This window comes from Meleagris gallopavo, chromosome 1 (assembly GCF_000146605.3).
Source record: "Meleagris gallopavo isolate NT-WF06-2002-E0010 breed Aviagen turkey brand Nicholas breeding stock chromosome 1, Turkey_5.1, whole genome shotgun sequence".
Lineage (NCBI taxonomy): Eukaryota > Metazoa > Chordata > Aves > Galliformes > Phasianidae > Meleagris > Meleagris gallopavo.
The window spans coordinates 149,819,730-149,839,560 of record NC_015011.2 but is presented as its reverse complement, the minus strand read 5'-3'; the positions used below and the strand labels follow the sequence as shown (position 1 = coordinate 149,839,560).

At 40.7% G+C, this 19,831-nt stretch overlaps 1 protein-coding gene across 1 annotated transcript in view; it reads right to left on the bottom strand.

The window, feature by feature from the left end:
* The window catches only part of MYCBP2 (MYC binding protein 2), a 208,692-nt gene that overhangs the window by 153,779 nt on the left and 35,082 nt on the right, over positions 1 to 19,831 (bottom strand). Inside the window, 8 exon segments of the mRNA XM_031552043.1 lie at positions 4,413 to 4,617; positions 5,127 to 5,203; positions 5,954 to 6,092; positions 7,242 to 7,315; positions 12,728 to 12,824; positions 16,574 to 16,645; positions 16,885 to 17,127; positions 17,340 to 17,536. Coding sequence (XP_031407903.1) covers positions 4,413 to 4,617; positions 5,127 to 5,203; positions 5,954 to 6,092; positions 7,242 to 7,315; positions 12,728 to 12,824; positions 16,574 to 16,645; positions 16,885 to 17,127; positions 17,340 to 17,536 — 1,104 coding nt within the window.

The window sequence follows — 19,831 nt, the reverse complement described above, 5'->3', positions numbered from 1 at the left end:
TTAAACAAGAGATAGCCTGTACCGTGGCCCTAGGGCCAGTACGGATGAGACAGGATGTAAAGAATATCCCCTACACTGCTGCTGGAGAGAAAGATCCCACTTGGAGTTTGTGGCAAGGAATGTCAGGAGAGACCCAAGGCCGATCCCTGGGATTTTGGAGTAGAGCACACAGGAGGTCGGAAGAGGGCTACACTCCAACTGAAAAGGAGATCCTAGCTGCATCTGAGGGGGTTCGGGCCGCTTCTGAAGTAATTGGCACTGAAACGCAGCTCCTTCTGGCACCTTGACTGCCAGTGCTGAACTGGATGTTTAAAGGAAAGGTTCCCCCCACCCATCATGCAACTGATGCCACCTGGAGTAAGTGGATTGCGCTGATTACACAACAAGCGCAGACGGGAAGCTTCAGCCATTCAGGAATCTTAAGAGGTGGTCATGGACTGGTCTGAAGGCAAAAAGTTCGGCACATCACCGGCAGAAGGGGTGTCACGTGCTAAAGAGGCCCCACCATACAATGAACTACCAGAAAATTTGCCCTGTTCACGGATGGATCGTGTTGTATTGTGGAGAAGCATTGCAGATGGAAATGGACAAGTTGCAGAGGCCACCGAAGGAAAAGGAGAATCAAGTCAGTTCGCAGAGGTAAAGGCTGTCAGCTAGCCTTAGATGTTGCTGAACAGGAGAGGTGGCCAATGCTTTATCTTTACACTGATTCATGGATGGTGGCAAATGCCCTATGGGAGTGGTTACAGCAGTGGGAACAGAACAACTGGCAACAGAAGGGTAAAACTGTTTGGGCTGCTGAACTGTGGAAAGACATTGCTGCTGGAACAAAACATATGGTTATTAAGGTGCGTCACATAGGTGCTCATGTGCCCAAGAGTAGGGCTACTGAAGAACAACGAAATAACCATCAGGTAGACCAAGCTGCCAGAATTGAGGTGGCTCAAATAGACCTAGATTGGCAGAACAAGGGTGAATTATTTCTAGCTCGATGGGCCCATGAGATCTCAGGCCGTCAAGGAAGTGACACGACACATAAGTGGGCTAGAGATCAAGGAGTGGACTTAACTACGGATGCTATTGCACAAATCATTCATGACTGTGACACATGCACCACAATTAAACAAGCCAAGAGGATAAAACCTCTGGGGGGAAAGGCGATGGCAAAAGTACAAATATGGAAAAGCATGGCAGATTGATTATATCATCTTGCCACGATCTTGCAGTGGTAGGCGTTATGGGCTTACCATGGTGGAGGCAACCACTGGGTCGCTTGAAACATATGCAGTACCCCACGCTACTGTCCAAAGCACCATATTAGATCTGGAGAGACAAATCCTGTGGCGACATGGCACCCCGGAAAGAATTGAGTCCGATAATGGGACTCATTTCAAAAATTCACTTGTGGATCCTTGGGCCAGAGAACATGGCATTGAATGGAGTTATCATATCCCCTATCATGCACCAGCCTCTGGTAAGATCAAACGCTACAACAGGTTGTTACAAACCATGTTAAAAGCAATGGGTGGTGGAACATTTAAGCACTGGGAGAAGTATTTGGCAGAAGCAGCCTGGCTGGTCAACACCAGAGGATCAGTCAGTCGAGATGGTCCTACCCAGTCCAGCTCCCTACATACTGTAGAGGGAGGTAAGATCCCTGTGGTACATGTAAAAAGCATGTTGGGAAAAGTGGCTTGGGTCCTTCCAGCTTCTGGGAAGGGCAAACCTCTCTGTGGAACTGTTTTTGCACAGGGACCTGGGTCCACCTGGTGGGTGATGGAGAAAAGTGGGGACGTCCAGTGTGTACCACAGGGAAATTTGATGCTGGGGGATTTTCTCAGTGATTCCATGTAGGTATATGTAATGCATTTTAATTTATGTTTGTTCATATGTACATATATGTTACGCATGATGTGATGATGTGAATAAGGGGTGGAATGTTGTGGTTTCATGATTTTTTGTTGTCAGTATTCCACAGCAGAACATCATGTGGAGTTAACCAGTTAATGTTCCGGTTCCATTTACTGTTGTGGACTCCTTGAGTATCCTGATTGGGAGGGAAGGGGGCGGCATCGCCTGAGGATCTGGCAGGAAGAAGAAGTGGGGGGAGCAGTGGACAGGACGCAGAGCGGCTGCCTCTCTCTGTCTGGCCCTGGCTCAGCTATCTCAGCTCACCATGGAGAAAGCACGTGCTTTTCCTTGCACTATTGTGGTTTGACTCTCATTTTGAATACTCGTCTCTCTCGTTTTGTTTGATTTAGTTAGATTCAGTAAATTCCCCTTCCTCCTCAGATCGTTGCTGTTGTGTTTTCTCTTTGTTCAAACTATCAGCTAACTCTCTGCCCTTTCCCCTCTCCTGGAGCGCTCGTGGCCCGGGTCAGCTGGGTCACGGCAAACCGTTCGTGCCCCTTTTTTTTTTTTTTCTTCTTCTTCTTCCCGAGGCCTGTGCCTTTCTGTCACAGACTTGTATCTAAGGATAACCTGTGACACTCATCCCATTGGATTCAGCCCAGCTATCCAGCCTGCCCAGATCCCCCTGTAGGGCCTCGCTACCCCCAGGCAGATGACACTTGATGTCATCTGTAAATTTACTGAGGGCGCACTCAGTGCTCTCATCCAGGTCACCAATAAAGATATTGAAGAGGACAGGCCTCAGCACCAATCCCTGGGGAACACCACTCGTGACAGGTCACCAGCTGGATTTAGCTCCATTCACTACCACTCTCTGGGCCCAGCCTTCCAGCTAGTTCCTCATCCAGCCAAGAGTCTACCTGTCAAGCCATGGGCTGCCAGCTTCTGCAGGAGAATACTGTGGGAGATAGTGTCAGATGCCTTGCTGAAGTCTAGGTAGACTACATCAACAGCCTTTCCCTCGTCCACCAGATGGGTCACTAGATCATAGAAGGAGACCAGGTTGGTCAAGCAGGACCCGCCCTTCGTGAACCCATGCTGGCTAGGCCTGATCCCCCGGTTGTCCCACACATGCCACATGATCTCCCTCAAGAAAATCCGCCCCATAACCTTCCCTGGCACCGAGGTCAGGCTAACAGGCCTGTAGTTTCCCGTATCCTCCTTACAACCTTTCTTGTAGATGCGAGTCACATTGGCAAGCCTCCAGTCTTCTGGGACCTTACCAGTCAACAAGGAGTGCTGATAGATAATGGCGAGTGGCTTGGCTATCACCTCTGCCAGTTCCCTCAGCACTCTCGGGTGAATCTCATCCAGCCCCATGGACTTATGACAGTCCAGTTGGAGTAGTAGGTCTCTGACTGCGTCCTCCCAAATTGCGGGAGGTTCTGTCCGCACCCCAGTCAAGACTACCAGGTCACAGAGTGGAGTACCCTGAGGACAACTGGTCTGACCTTTAAAGACAGATGTAAGTAAAGAACGCGTTCAGAACCTCCGCCTTTTTCTTATCCTCAGTGGTCACATTTCCAGCCTCATCCAGTAAAGAATGAAGATTCTCCTGAGTCCTCTCTTGCCATTGATGTATTTATAAAAGAGTTTCTTGTTCCTTTTTACCCCAGCGGCCAGGTTGAGTTCAAGCCGGGCTTTCGCTTTTCTGATTTTCTCTCTACACATCTTAACAACTTCTCTGTACTCTTTCTGAGTCACCCATCCCTTCTTCCACAGGAGATATATTCTCTTTTCCTCCTGGAGCCTCAAGGATAGCTCCCTATTCATCCACACTGGTCTTCTTCCCCAGCGGCTCATTTTGCAGCTCAGGGGGACAGTCAGCTCCTGTGCCTTTAAGACTTCCTCCTTGAAGAGCGACCAGCCATCTTGGACCCCTTTACTCTCTAAGACTGAAGCCCAGGGGATTCCCCCTACTAGCCTTCTGAATAATTCAAAGTCCATCCTCCAGAAGTCCAAGGTAGCAGTTTTGCTGTTCCCCCTCCTGGCTCCACCAAGAATTGAGAAGTCTACCATTTCATGGTCACTCTGTTCAAGACAGCCTCCGACCTCCACATCTCCCACCAGACCTTCTCTGTTTGCGAGCAGCAGGCCTAGCGGGGCAGCTCCTCTCATCGGCTCTCTCACCAGCTGCATCGAAAGTTATCCTCCATACACTCCAGAAACCTCCTAGACTGTTTTTTCTGCACTGTGTTGTACTAGTTGACTAATTGGACTGGATTACCTTTAAGGGACTTTCAACTTCTTCAAACTCAAATGACTCTATCATTCACAAAATCAGCTTTTGTGCTCATACCTTTGATCTTTTTAATATATTGTAATTACTTTGATAGGAACACTTTTTTGAATGGTGTATTAATCATTTCTCTATTACATAAGATAACTTCTACCAACAGCATGCTTCCATGTTCTTGGAAAGTATCAACAACATCCCAATAAAATGAAAAAGTGGTTAGTAGGCTTTTATCATCTACTAATCAAGAAAACATTGCACATACTTGATTCACCATCCTCTCCTTTACTAGCAGAACCTGTGAAGAATATACTTCCATCATCTGCAACAAGTAATGCATGTGAACCATCATGTCCAACAGAGAACTGAATAATCTTTGGAGATTTTGTGATGGGTAGTTCAACCCATTTTCCTGCTGAAGGACCACCTTGTTTGATTCCAAGGCTCTGATATTTACCAGTATAGTAAATCTAGGAAAAAATGTAATAGCATTTTCAGTTATGCCACAATACTTCACTGTATATCATTTTTAAAGCTGCACTGTTTTAAAAGCCTGACATTTCAAAATATACAGAACTTATCCTGATATTCTAGACCTATGAAATTTTAGTTAATGGAGGAAGCATTCTGATCAGATTTTATTTACTTTGAAGTGTGCTATCTATTGTACTGTGGTTATTTTTCATATTTGTTTGATTTGATAATTAAGGTACAGAAAAAGAAAATGCTTAATATGTCTTTTTAAAGCTTATTTTCAACAAAGTGAGTATATGAACAGTAGTATAACACACTATTTCACTTGAACAAATATAAAACCAGTGATATGAACAAAAAAAAGCTTCCCTCCTAGAATTATGCTACTCAACAGTGGAATGAGTGCGTTAACCTATGAGAATACTCTTTCATTAGGTCTTATTATTACGTCATGCTTAAACAGCCAACTTAAACAGATGAAAACAAGGAAGTACATTTTCAGTACCTTTCCACTAGCAGTTTTCATAAGTGCAAACTCTCTTCCAGCACCAAGGACAGCTGATTCCTCATCAAACCCTGTACCTGTGCAAGACAGGAGCTGTTAGCTAGTTTTACCAGGCAGTTTTACAGACTAGTTTATGAACCTAACTCCAACCGGAAGCATTTGTCAAAACAAAGGTTCTAAACAAAGTTACAAGATAAACAAACTTTTGCTGCCACAACAAGGCTTACTGGGCTAGATTTAATGGAGCTGTCCAAAGAGGAAAAAAGCACTAGCATAAGAGCAACTGCACTTGGTCAGACAAAAGGTCCATATGGCCAAATATTATTTTGTTTTAACAGCTGAATTAGCAAAAAAGCTAAGCAAATGTCAAGTAATTTCTCTGAACTACCTTCTTAGACACCAGGAGTTCTACATCTCAAAAAATTTGATAGCGATTTGGTTTCCAGATATGTTAATATCTTTGCATTTGTTCCAATGAATCCAGACTGGAGTCCTTATAACTTCTGTAAACTTTGACCCAGAGCAAGGAGTTCTGTAGCTTAACTACATGTTATATGAGCCCTATGATCAAGTCTAAGCTTCAAATAGTGTTATACTTATTATAAACCAAGGGGAAATTAATGGAAAATTGCAGATAGCAGTGCAGACAAAAAGACTGTGGTTCAAAATGAGTGTTTAAGCTGCTTCAAAAATTTATGTTTCTCCTCATTTATAATGGAGTTATATTTTCCTTCACATAATGAAGACAAACAAAGGGAACGGGCAGGGTTTCAGTCTTCTTATTTTAATTATTAGCTTATAATTAACCTTCAAATAAAAGAACTTACTGATAATGTGCAAGTCTTTCTCCAGATCAAACAATGAGATGCCACAGGCATGTAAGCATTTTCTTGCAAGCTTAAGCTGCAGTTCTTGTTGCAGCACTGGCTCAGTACTTGTTGCAAATATTCGCACTACAAAGCCATCCTGCAACAAATAAAATATCCACTTTACATTGAATAATAAATACGGTGATTTACTTTTCAGAGCCTAAGTCCATCAGTATAAAACTATATCAGATTTAATTATCAAAAGATACACAGATAAAGTAACATCTAGTAGAGAGGGGGAAAAAAAGGAAAGGCAAATAGCATGAGCTGAAGAGAAGTATCTGACATGATAAAATATTTGAATTTACTATGAAAATAGTGATTTGTTACTGAAATAATTAGCTCTGAACCTTAACAAAGAAATTTTGCTTTTAAAACTATGCACATATAAATTCACACATCTTTTAAGCCCTCAGTTTCTCCTGATTTACAACTCAAATTTATAATTGCAGTTTTAAGGGAGACTACTTACTTTTTCAAATTGTATCTAAAATAAGTTTGTGAGTTTTTTTGTAAAAAAAACCAACAACAACAAGAAATAACAAGTACAAAGGAAATATGTTAAACTGGTCATGTTAAAAACAAGCTGTTTTAACAGGAAAACTGGCTAGAATGAGTTTTCCTTAAAAGGGCATGACCCATATCTCTTGTTTATTGTTCCCCATTCATGTATTACAGCCCCAGGCAAAAATCAGTGACTGGTCCAGAATTACTCATATAATAACTTCCTGATACATAAAACACCCAACATCTAAAACTGATTTGCTCCTCATATAAGCACGTATTTAGGTTTGCAGAGCTTCAGCCAACAGTCAATTTTCATTTAAAATAGTGTCTTTGCTACTTCTTCTATTAAATTTGGCTGAAATTCTCCAACATGTACAAAAGCAATTAAAGAAAACAAATTTAAAAGAAAAATTGCACTAAGCAGCTTATCCCACAGTGCCCCAGTAGAATATGTTAAGAAGATATTATTCCATGTATGAGTTTTTTTTTCCCCAAAACAGCAATTAAGTTGTTCTTAAAACTTATTTGAAAAATCAAGTTCCATCTAAAATTAAAACTGTGCAAATACAAAAACATAAATGGCAGCTTCTCGTGACTTCTAGCTACATATATTTATTCCTTAGTTGAGTTAGCCAAGAAAAAGCCAAATATTAAACAAAAAGGAAATTGTGTACATTTTATAAAATAAAGGAATAATGTGAGAAGTAAAAATTGTTTACCCATTGTATGTAACACTTACATCTCTAGATGCTGCTATTTGATTAACATATTCTCCATCAGTGAAGAGAATATTCTGCCCTTCAGTATGACAATCTGTGAAAGATGAAGTGCACTGCATTAGTTAGCATTAACTTACAGACACTGTTTTCTCCTTCTGTCTAGTTCACTCTCACTATAACTTGACTGCAAGAATTTTAGTTTGTACAGAGAGAAATCATACTGCTCAGACAAGGTTTTATTTTATACGAAAATCTCCTCTCTCTAACCTGTATATTAAATATATTACTTTTTTATCTCTTTACAAGTTACTGAAGTTCTTTCCATTGTGTGAAATGTAAGGGTTTCCCTAATATTTAACTTCAGAAGATCTTAATTTTACATTTAAGGCATTTACATTTTTACATTACATCTAAATTTTTATAACAGAGCTACATTTCAGTCTTGCTGAGCGTTTGTCTTTCATTAGTCATTCCCATGCCCCAAAGACTTTTTTTTTTAAAGTATAGATCATTATCTTTAACAAAAGTTTATTCAGATCAACATATATGGAACCTACTGAAAGAAATGAAACAGAGAGAATCAAGCTTCTCACAATTAATCTCATTTTTCTATTGTTTGTAGCTTTTGCCAAACTCTTAGCAGAAAATCTAGTGTTTTTAAAAAAACTGTAATGTATACTTTCATATAACATGTATTTATTGAAAACAGTTCAGCCACTTTCAAGGGAAAAAAAAGGTAAGCAAAGAATTCTGCCCATACTAAAAGGTTAAAAAAAGTAAAAAAAAAGGTAAAAAACTTTCCCTACAAATTTAAAAGTATACCCTTATACCATCTTTTCTCTTCCTATTCTGCTGATGGAGCTACTAACAAGGATAGTGTGACTGCAAGATTTGTAAGGTGTTTCCTACACTGATTACACACAGGAAAGAGGCCTCTTCCAAAAATACCTTTTAACAGCTATTTTATGTTCTAACTGGAATACCACTATTGAGGGGAATTGGCTTTTTAGAAGAGATAGGAGAGGTAGGAAGGGTGGGGGAGTTGCCCTCTATGTCAAAGAGTGGATAGACTATGAGGAGATTCCTCTGAGAAACAGTGAGGAACAGGTTGAGTGCCTGCTGGGGAGAATAAGGGATGGGTCTAACAAAGGCCAGCTGGTGATAGGCGTATACTACAGGCCACCTGATCAAGGGGAGACTGTTGATGAGGATTTATTGCTTCAGATGCGGGAAGCATCATGCTCACGGGCTCTCGTCCAGATGGAGGACTTCAACCATCCAGATATCTGTTGGAAAGACCACACAGCAAGCTGTAAGAGGTCTAGGAGGCTCCTGGAATCCATTGATGATAACGTTCTGGTCCAGGTATTAGACAGACCGACCAGAGGTGTAGCGTTATTGGACCTGCTGCTCATCAACGTGGAGGAGATCATTAAAGGCGTTAAGGTTGGAGGCAGCCTGGGCTGCAGTGACCACGCCCTGGTCGAGTTTGTGATCTCGAGGGATTTGGGCGTGGCAAAGAGTGGGGTCAGGACCTTGGAAGGACTTTGGAAGAGCGAACTTTAAGCTGTTCAATGGACTGCTTGCCAAGATCCCCTGGGATGCTCTTTAAAAGCAAAGAAAAGTGCATACAAGCTCTGGAAACAAGAGCGTGTCACCTGGGAAGAATACAGGGATGCCGTCCGGACTTGCAGACGTGGGATCAAGAAAGCCAAGGCACAAGCAGAACTGAACTTGGCGAGGGATGTGAAAAATAATAGGAAGACATTCTACAGGTACATTGGCCAGAAGAGACAGGCCAAAGCGAGTGTACCTCCTTTGGTAAATGTGTAAGAAGAACTGGCTTCAATGGACGAAGAGAAGGCTGAGGTACTGAATGAGTTCTTTGTTTCGGTCTTCACTGGCAGCCAGGATTCCAGTACTTCTCACGTCCCTGAGCCCTGCATCCCTAAACCTCTAGGTGAGGATAGGGGCAGTAAATCCTCCACTGTAAGGGGGGAGCAGGTCTGAGACCGCCTCATGAGACTGAATGTGTACAAATCTATGGGGCCGGATGGCGTGCATCCCAGGGTTCTGAAGGAGCTGGCTGAGGTGGTTGCCGAGCTGCTCTCCATCATATTTGAAAAGTTGTGGCTGTCAGGTGAGGTCCCGGATGACTGGAGGAAGGGTCACGTCCCTCCCAGTTACAAGAAAGAGAGCAAGGAGGACCTGGGGAACTACTACAGGCTGGTGAGTCTCACCTCTGTGCCTGGGAAGATCATGGAACAGATCCTCCTGGATGACATGCTTGATCACATGAGGAATGAGCATGTGATCTGAGACAGCCAGCATGGCTTCACCAGGGGAAGGTCATGCTTAACCAATCTGGTGGCCTCCTATGATGGAGTGATGGCACTGGTGGACAACAGAATGGCAACCGATGTCATTTACCTGGACTTGAGCAAGGCCTTTGACACGGTCCCCCGTACCACATCCATATCTCCAAATTAGAAGAATGTGGATTTGATGGGTTGACCACTCAATGGATAAGAAACTGGTTGAAAAGCCGCAGACAGAGGTGGTAAATGGTTCTATGTCCAGGTGGAGGCCGGTAACAAGCAGCATCCCCCAGGGGTCTGTCTTGGGACCAGTGCTCTTTAACATCTTTATCTGTGTTCTGGACTGCATTAAAAAACGAGTGGCCAGTAGGGGGAGGGAGGTGACTGTCCCCCTGTATTCAGCTCTTGTGAGGCCTCATCTGGAGTACTGCGTCCAAGTCTGGGTCTCCCAGTACAAGAAGGACATGGAGCTTTTGGAGTGGCTCCAGAGGAGCCACTAAGATGATCAGAGGGCTGGAGCACCTCTCCTATGATGAAAGGTTGAGGGAACCAGAGTTGTTTAGCTTGGAGAGGAGAAGGCTTCAGGGAGACCTCATTGTGGCCTTCCAGTACTTGAAGGAAGAATATAAACAGGAGGGGGAGAGGCTGTTTATGAGGGCGGATAGTGATAGAACAAGAGGGAATGGTTTTAAACTGATTCAGGGGAGGTTTAGGTTAGATATTAGGAGGAAGTTTTTCACACAGAGGGTGGTGACGCACTGGATCAGGTTGCCCAAGGAGGTTGTGGATGCCCCATCCCTGGAGGCATTCAAGGCCAGGCTGGATGTGGCTCTGGGCAGCCTGGTCTAGTGGCTGGCGACCTTGCACATTGTAGGGGGGTTGAAACTAGATGATCATTGTGGTCCTTTTCAATCCAGGCCATCCTATGATTCTATGATTCTTAGCTCCAAGATACTATGTGCACTTTTAGCAATGAAAACATATAATGTATAACTTCTTCTTCAGCTGAACACAGCAGCCTTTCTCTGAGGTATGTAGTAAGTGTTGCTGAAGAAACAGTCAAGATGAAATCCTCCTCTATAAATTCAAGTCTAATTACCTAGCAAATCTCAGAATTTGGGGATTCTTGTATTTCTATTGGTAAGACAGATTGCTAGCTCAGCATACAGAGTTTGGCAAAAGCATTTATTAGATGTAAGAATGTTGACACACAGTCTGATAGTTCCAGATATATTGCTAGATTTGCTACGTCATCTGTTAGAATGAAAACACTAGCCTTTAAAGGAGCCCATAGTTTCAAGAAACTTGTGGATCCTATCATCTGAGAAAATGTAAGATCATGTTTCATAGTTAACAGAATTTTTTAAGGCCCCATGACTTCTAACTACGATTGACTCCAAATCACATTTCCTAATCTCCTACTCATTTCTTTACAAATAAATGTGAATACCTTATTTAAATGTATTATGACTGGTCAGGGTATTTGAAAGAGATTAACTCCAGATGGAACTACATCTGAATAATGTACCAACTTGGAGGAAATACTTGGATTCCTATTAGAGTTCAGCTGTTAGCAGGGTAAATGCCCTCTAGTTCTATCTGGTATGATTTTTCAAAGCTACAGAACATGCTACAAGTGATTAATATGGTTTGAGTGAGACAGTAATAAATATTTAGACTTATGTATATACGCAAGTTTCCTCAGAACAGATTACATACCCCACACACCTCTGTTTCTTTCCTATTGGGGGCAAACAGAAATAACCAGAAGTGGAGACCTTTACATCTGCCTTAGCCAGAAGAACAAGGCCATATTTGCTCATAAGAAATAAGTGTGAAGTAACTGTGCATAAGTGCAGAAAGCAAAGTTTTGTTTTTTTTTTACTTTTATTTTTAAAGAATGTGTAGTTATCTTAGTAAAGTTCAAGGGCAAAAGTACAAAGGCTAGTAGTTACAAAATCTAGCATTCACTTCAACACTAACACAAACCACACAAAATACAGTTGTGTAACAATTTTTGAGGTATTTTTGAATGGGTGATTCCACAGATTTAAGATTTATTTTGCACTGAAAGATTAATATATTTTGTTTATTTGTGTCTTTCTGAAGCATAAACAGGCTTTCTTACAGAATGACACTAGTTTCCACTGTGATTTGCAAAAGGAAGCTGACAGCTTTGAGGTGTAGACTGTACAGGTGTTGAAGAGTTCAACCCTGCACTTAGCAGGGGAGTTGAAACTAGATGATCATTGTGGTCCTTTTCAACCCAGGCTATTCTTTGAAACTAAGAGTCTTGCAAGATCTGCATGAAGAATGTCACTTTGATTATCAGATAATCAGGACCTCAAAAACCCTAATGGTTCAAAAATATCCTTCAGGTGAAGAAAATGGAAATATAGTCCTGTAAAGCAATTTGTCAGGTCCTTGAACATCTCTCACTCAAATTTCCAGCTCCAAAAAGTCTGTGTTGCATAGACTGGATTCTACATTCATCCTTTGTTTTAAAAATTATTGTTTTGTTGTTGTTGTTTTTTTTAAATACAAAAGATCAGAGACATTTTCTGAGTTTCCAATCAGTGCTTTCTTACATACAGCAGGATGCAACATAAAATCCTTCTTCTGACCTATAAGAATAAGCCTGTCATTTGATACTCTTGTGTCCCATCTGTTTACATGGGTGGCTAACAGATGAGTTTCACCAGGAAGTCTAGGAAAAACAAACAAAAGAAAAACAAAACAACATACAAACACTACCAATTGAAACATTAGAAGCATGTTTCATCAGTGCTCTTTAGTGTCCTTCGGTTTTTGGGATCTGTTTCTGCCTATATATAAAACAAATGACTTCCCTCAGTTTGGACTACCTCCATGTAATATATACTAAAAACAAAGCTGCACCTATATGAAATGCTCAAAAGTTCAAACCAGAAACAAGTAAAAATTCTTCAAGCAGGAATTGAGCTCTTAGTCCTTCAATTAAGATAACTACACATTCTTTAAAAATAAAATATTCTTCCTGTAGCATTTGGAGTAGATGCAAGATCTCTAAATGAAATACTACAACTGGTCTAGTGCAGAAAATCAAAGGCATAAAAAAGCAGTTTCTCTCCATTCTCAAAATCTATCTTGATTTCTCTTCTGCTTATCTGAAAATACATAACCGTCTTCTCGTATCTACAGGTTCTTACCTGGTAAAGCAACTGTACCGTCCTGCTCCAAAGTTTCAGGATTTATTCTTATGGCTGTCATACTGTGATTGTTCACATCTCTATATAATAAATAGCCCTAGTAAAAGTAAGAATACATATTGGTATGAAAATATGCTCAGATACATCAAAAGGTATTGTCAGAAAAACAAAATATGCTTTGTTTTGATATTCAACTTTTTTGTCACTAGTAAAATTGTAGGATAAAAACTAGAAATTTGGCACTCTCCACACTTTCTGCACACTTCAATCCACATGCTGATAACTCATACACAGCTTCTGTAAGTATATTAAAAGACTAGAGAATTTTTCAAAAACGTTAATTAAGTACCTTGACTCCCACTAGAGAGAGCTTTTTAAACTCTTCATGAAAGAAATTCTTTGAAGTACATGATGATTTTGGTGACAGCAGCCACAATCGAGAATTTTACATACAATGAGTTATTATATTGTTTACCTCCCAGCTCCTAACCAAACCTAGGGGAAGGGATGTATTCAGGACTAATGATTTCCTCTTCTAGTTTTTCCACAGGTAGAATATCTTAATCTCTTCAAAATTATCTGTCTAGTCAGCAGTCCAAATCAATGTTTGTTATATCAAATTATCTTCTCTATGTTCATATGTGGATTTTTTAGTTTTCTTTCTTGTTTGTTTGCTTTTGTCTTTAAGTTTCTCAGTCACCAGCTCAGCTGGCTTCTTCTAAAAAAAGATTTAACTATCTGAATCTCACATTTACATTTTTTAACTTATAACTTTGAATGAGCATTTTAACACAGTCAAATACGTTGTAGTTAGACGTTAATAAAGCCTTTGACTTTATTATAAATAAAGCTGTTTCCCAAATCATTCTCCTGGAAAAATAGTCAGCTTATCATGGTTTAGACAGGTATATGCCTCACAGGTAAAAAACTAGCTGGATGGCCAGGCCCAGCAACTGGTGGTTGAATGGCGTTAAATCCAGCTGGTGACCAGTTCCAGGGGTTCACTGTCCTGTTTAATATCTTTATTGTTGAACTGAACTCCAGAAGACAATGTGCACCCTCAGTAAGTTTGCAGATGACACCAAGTGGGAGGAAGTGTTGATCTGCCTAAGGATAGGAAGGTCCAACACAGGGATCTGGACAGATTGGATTGATGGGCTAAGGTCAGTGGGAGGGATACAGTTCAACAAGACCAAGTGCCAAGTCCTGCGTTTTGGTTACAACTACCCCATGCAATGCTACAAGCTTGGGGTAGAGTGGCTGGAAAACTGTATGGAGAAATGGATCTGTGGATGTTGGTTGACAGCGAGCTAAACATGAGCCAGCAGTATGCCCAGGTATGCCAATTGCATCATGGCTTGTATCAGAAATAGCGTAACCAGCAGGACCAGTAGACCAGGAAAGTGATCATCCTCATGTACTCAGCACTGGTGATGCCTCTCACTACAAGAAAGACATTGAAGCCCTGGAGTGTGTCCAAAGAAGGGCAATGAAGCTGGTGAACAGTCTGGAATACAAGTCTTATGAGGAACTGAGATTGTTTAATCTGAAGGAGATGCAGGGGAGACCTTATCACTCTCTACAACTACCTGAAAGAAGTAGAGAAGTTGGGGTCAGCCTCTTTTCCTGGGTAGCTAGCAATAGGACAAGTGGTAATTGCCTCAAGTTGTACTAGGAAAGGTTCAGGTTGGGTGTTATGAAAAATTTCTTCTCTGAAAGCATTCAGAAGCCCAGGGAAGTAGAGTTATCATCCCTAGAGGTGTTCATGAAACTTGTTCATGTGGCATTTAAAGACATGGTTTAACAGGTACAGCGGTGATGGTTGACCGTTGGACTAGATGATCTTAGAGGTCTTTTCCATCATTAATGATTCTATGTTTTGCTTCAATTTAATCTTTAATTTCACTTCTTCAGATAACTTGCATAAGCCCACAGTTCTGTATAAGAATTGTAAGAGCTATTTGCATATTAGGGGCACCTGGCCACTTTGTTCTATCTTTTTAGATCTTGCAATGCCTAGGAACCTTTCAAAGATGTTAAAGGCAGGATAGGAACACTTGGGGAAACCACATTTAGAAAAAATTTCTGCTACAAAAGCAGCTACAGAAAAAGAAAAAGATAATTTTCTCTTCTTAATGGCACTTATGAATATATCCATTAAATGCAACTGAGGCCAAGCAAATTAGAATCCACGTGGAGGTTTCCACAAGCCAATTTGAATAATGACTAAATGACGATTCTGATAATGGCAGCGTCATACTAAGAGATTTGACAATGGCTTACATTTGCTTGAAGCATGACTGATCTCAGGCGGGGATTCTACACATCTAAAAAATGGATGCATTTTACAGTCTAGTCACTAAGGCCTAGCCTCAAAATATCTTTGTTTGCCATATTCAGACTCCAATTAATCACCTAACTTATACAGACAGATAGATAGCTCTAACTCACTCTCTTTCTTCCTTCTAAACTATTTAAATTTTTCTGGATAAATCAACCTGGGATGAGGGGAAAAAAACAAACTACGCAGACTAGGAAAAAGTGAACAGCATTAATGTAGCTAGTAAAGCTTTAGTTAAAAATGATTTGCATGATTAAATAAGAAAAATCACTTGAACTTGAGCTGACTTGAGCAAGCACCTGAAAGGAAATGAGACTGAGGACACTCTTATTCATTTGTAAATTTGTACATTCGTAAGTAAATGAAACTTGTGCACGTATACATAACCTCCCTGACTAACTTTAAACAACTACCAGTACCTTTGCTTGGGCACAGTTGCTGTGTGATTGCATACAGCTGTATAAGCATGCAAAGAATAACATGTAATGTATTTATAGCTATGTACAGACTGCGCAAATGTGTAATCATATACAGAGAAACTGTATGGATCCTAATCCTTTCCAGAGTGATAAAAAAAGGCTCCATCATCATGCATTTGTACTGCACTGGTGTACCTTTAGATAACATATCTGTTTTACTACTAAAAAAAATAATCAACACTCATATAAATATATATAAATACATACAAATATATGATAACTGTGATAATAGCAGTAATTTCTGAAGTTATGGCAAGGATATATACAGTTTCACACAAGGATAATGAGATCACTTGGTTAATAGTAAACACACAGTAAAAATTTAGTTCAAAAACTTAGAAAACTCAAAGTTCTCTCAATGTATGTATTTTCTGAAAACATCCAGTGCTAAAAATAGGATTCTGCAAACAAGACAAACAAAAAACACACATCAAAACTATTTCTATAATGAACTGCAACAGTGTAAGAAAAGTTTCTTGATTCTTCATAAACTGACCCTAAACAAACCAAAGCATCCAAACGCAGCTAAAATTTCCTGGAGTTAAGACCAACAATATGTCTCCTCATGGTTTATGCACCCCTCAATCCTCAGTCAATCAAAACAATATTTCTGTATTTTGCTGTAAATGTATTAAAAACAATTCATTTTTGCAAATAGCTATTATAAGCATTTCTTACAGTACTTTGTTGCAATGGAGTTTTATATCCACCAACTTAATCGACATGTACTTCTTAAATAATGAAGTGTGATTGCACAATTCATAAATAAAAAATGTTAAATCATGTCTGAAAAGTGACAAGAAATGACGAAGTAAATAAATGCCACTTTCCATTATTCCTTTCAAAGAATATCTTATAGATGAATGTAATCTTCCACAATAATTTAGAAGTCAGTAACAAATAATAAGATAAGCCAAAGGAGCAATACAATTTCTGCGTAAGCTTCTTACTTTAGGTCACGCTTTACTTGAATTACTCTGTGGAGAGTGGAGAGCATTATGTGTTACGTTTCAAGTATTCACCTACCTGAGCATAGCCTAACCAAGACTTTTTTTCCTTTCTGTTTTTGATGCGAGATGTAGAACTGTATATATGGCCCTGGAAAGCAGAAAATTCAAATTGTTAAGCAAATCTCAGAATAACAATTATATAAATAATCATTTATAAACTGAACAACATATTGAGAAAAGTAAACTATAACAAAATACTGTAAAACTCACAAAAATAATCAGAAAAAAAATAGACAAACTGTAAACTACAAAAGATTCTCAGTGGAATTGGGTCATCTTAAAAACCTGTATTTTAGCTATCATTCACCATACAAGAAATAATATTACCCTCACTGTCCCGCTATATCCAGAGCCAATCTTGTAAAGTCCATCTTTACATAAGAGATAGAGAAAGAAACCATCACTCTGAAGTAGGCACTGGTCATCTTCATCTACAGATATTTCTTTCAGTGGCCATTTGTGCATTAAGGCTGCCTTCTTTATCCCATTACTGAACCAGTCCTGGATTTGGATTTTGCCCACCAAAACTGCCTGTACACTCCGCTGAAGAGAATTTAAAATTGTTGGCACCTAAAAACAGTAAAAGAAATAGTGAAAAAACATGACTATTTTTAAAAATACTATTTTCAGTTCTATCTCCAACTCAAGAGGCAGAAAGAAATACCTACTTTTTACCTCAAAAAAAAAAAGCAAGAAAAAAATGAAAAAACTGAATTTGCACATTAGATATCAGAATTCATATACACAAAATTTCCAGATATGAAGAAGTTGTAGTACACAACCTGAATAGTTTGACATGCGTGGCTGCCATTATTGGTGAGGATAGCAGAGATCGCTTGCAATGTTCTTCCTGTCTCTCCCCATGCAGCTACCAAACTGAAGAGGCAAGCGCAGGAAAGTGCTGTTAAGGACTGCCCTGTACTGTCGCTCATTCCTGTGCTACGGACAGTTATCTCCAGAAGAAGCTGAAACAGGGATTCTGCAAAAAAAGAAAAGCAACAGACACATCACAAAACTATACTAAGCAATTTGCCAATCAACAGGAAATTAATTTGAACCTAGAAAATACATGGTATCTTTCCTCAGTCATTAAGCTTATCCTTACTTTCAGAGAGTTTAGTTAAGCCTAAACTAATCATCCTTAACCTGACTTTCTTTTTCATCCAGAAAAAATAAGCCTATAAATCACAAGGAAGAACAAAAAAAATCTGAAGTCATTCTGATATAACTGAACATAACAACAAGTGATGAAGGAGTTACTTTACCTGCCTTCCAGTCTATCTCATCATTAAGATGATGTGTAGGTTTCCACAGGTCTTGCCTAATCTTTATGATCATTACACCCATATTAGAACATACCCCATTCTTCAGAAATAAGCATTTCAAGTTACAGCTTGAAAATTATTTTGGATCATATGCCATTTTTCAAGTACTGTTCACAATGCCTGACAGTCTGAATATCTGTAAGAATCAAGGTGTGAACAGAAATCTACTTCAATTCTTGTGCACACTGAAATATGTGGCAAAGTTTTCATAGTGGAGGGCTGCAGGGGTGGCCTGTGATTAGAGATAATTTCAACTGCTCTAAAAGGGACACATTTGGCCACATCTGGACAGAACAGAGTCATGAGTGATGCTGTCTATGCCTCTGGGAAAGCACATTTAAGGGAAAAGCACAGTGACAGCAACTGCAAGAGAAAAGTGAGCAATGTGAGACAAACAGCCTTGCAGACATCAAAGTCAATTCAGAAGGAGGGCAGCCAACAGTGCAGGTGTCAGAGAAGTTCCCTGCAGCCCATAGAGAAGCTTATGGTGGAGCAGTCCGTAAGCCTGCAGCACATGAAAAACAGTACTGTGGCAGGTGGATGTGGACAGAAGAAAGCTGCAGTCTGTGTGAGACCCATGCTCATATAGTCTATTCCAGAAGGACTACAGTATGCCACAGGAATAGATTCATGCAGAAGCAGTTCTTAAGCAGTTCTTGTTCCCCTCAATGAAAGCTAACTGGGGACTGCCTTCCTCAGACACAGAAAAAGCTGAGGTACTCAATGAGTGCTTTGCCTCAGTCTTCACAGGTGGTCAGACTTCCCATGTCTGCCAGGACCATGTGCCTCTAGGTGAGGGTGTGGGAAGTGGTTTCCGTCCCACTGTAATGATGGAACAAGTCTGAGTCCTCCACATGAAACCGAACCTGTATAAGTCCATGTGGCCAGATGATATCCATCCTAGGGTTCTGAAAGAGATGGCTGAGGTGGTTGCAGAGCTGCTCTCCATCATCTTTGAAAAACCATGGCTGTCTGGTGAAGTCCCCGGTGATTGGAAAAAGGGAAATGTTACTCCTATTTTTAAGAAAGAGAGAAAGGAAGACCCAGGGAACTACAGGCCAGTGAGTCTCACCTCTGTGCCTGGGAAGATCATGGAGCAGATCCTCCTAGAAGCTATGTTAAGGCACATGCGAGATAAAGAGGTGATTTGAGACAGCCAGCATGGCTTCACCAAGGGCAGATCTTGCCTGCCCATCTAGTGGCCTTCTATGAATGGAGTGATAGCTTTTCTGGATGGGGGAAGAACGGTGGATGTCATCTACCTGGACTTCTGCAAGGTCTTTAACAAGGTCCCTCACCACATCTTTCTCTCTAAATTGAAGAGGTGCGGATTTTGAAGGATGGACTTTGGATGGATTAGGAATTGGCTGGCTGGATGCAGCCAAAGGGTTGTGATCAATGGTTCTCTGTCAGGGTAGAGGCCGATCACAAGCGGTATCCATCAGGGGTTGCTCTTGGGACCAGTGCCCTTCAACATCTTTGTTGTGATTTTGAGATTATTTGTTGTCAGTATTCCACAGCAGAACATCATGTGGACTAGTGGGAGTTAACGAGTTAATGTTCTGGTTCTGTTTACTGCCTATTATGGGCACTTTGAGTATCCTGATGGGAGAGGAGGGGGCGGCATTCGCGGAGGACCTGGCAGGAAGAGGAAGTGGGGTGGAGTTCTGAACAGGGCCTGAGTGTCTGCCTCAGCTCAGCCGTCTTATCTCACCGCGGAGAAAAGCACGTGCTTTCCCGTGGTTTGACTTGCATTTTGGATACTCTTGTCTCTCTCATTTTATTTGATTTAGTTAGATTCAGGAAATTACCACTTCTGCTCGGATAGTTGTCATTGTGTTTTCTCTTCATTAAAACTATCGGCTAGCTCTCTGCCCTTCCCCCTCTCCCAGAGCGCACGCAGTCTGGGGCCGGCCGGGTCGCGGCAAACCGTTAGTACCTCTTCTTTT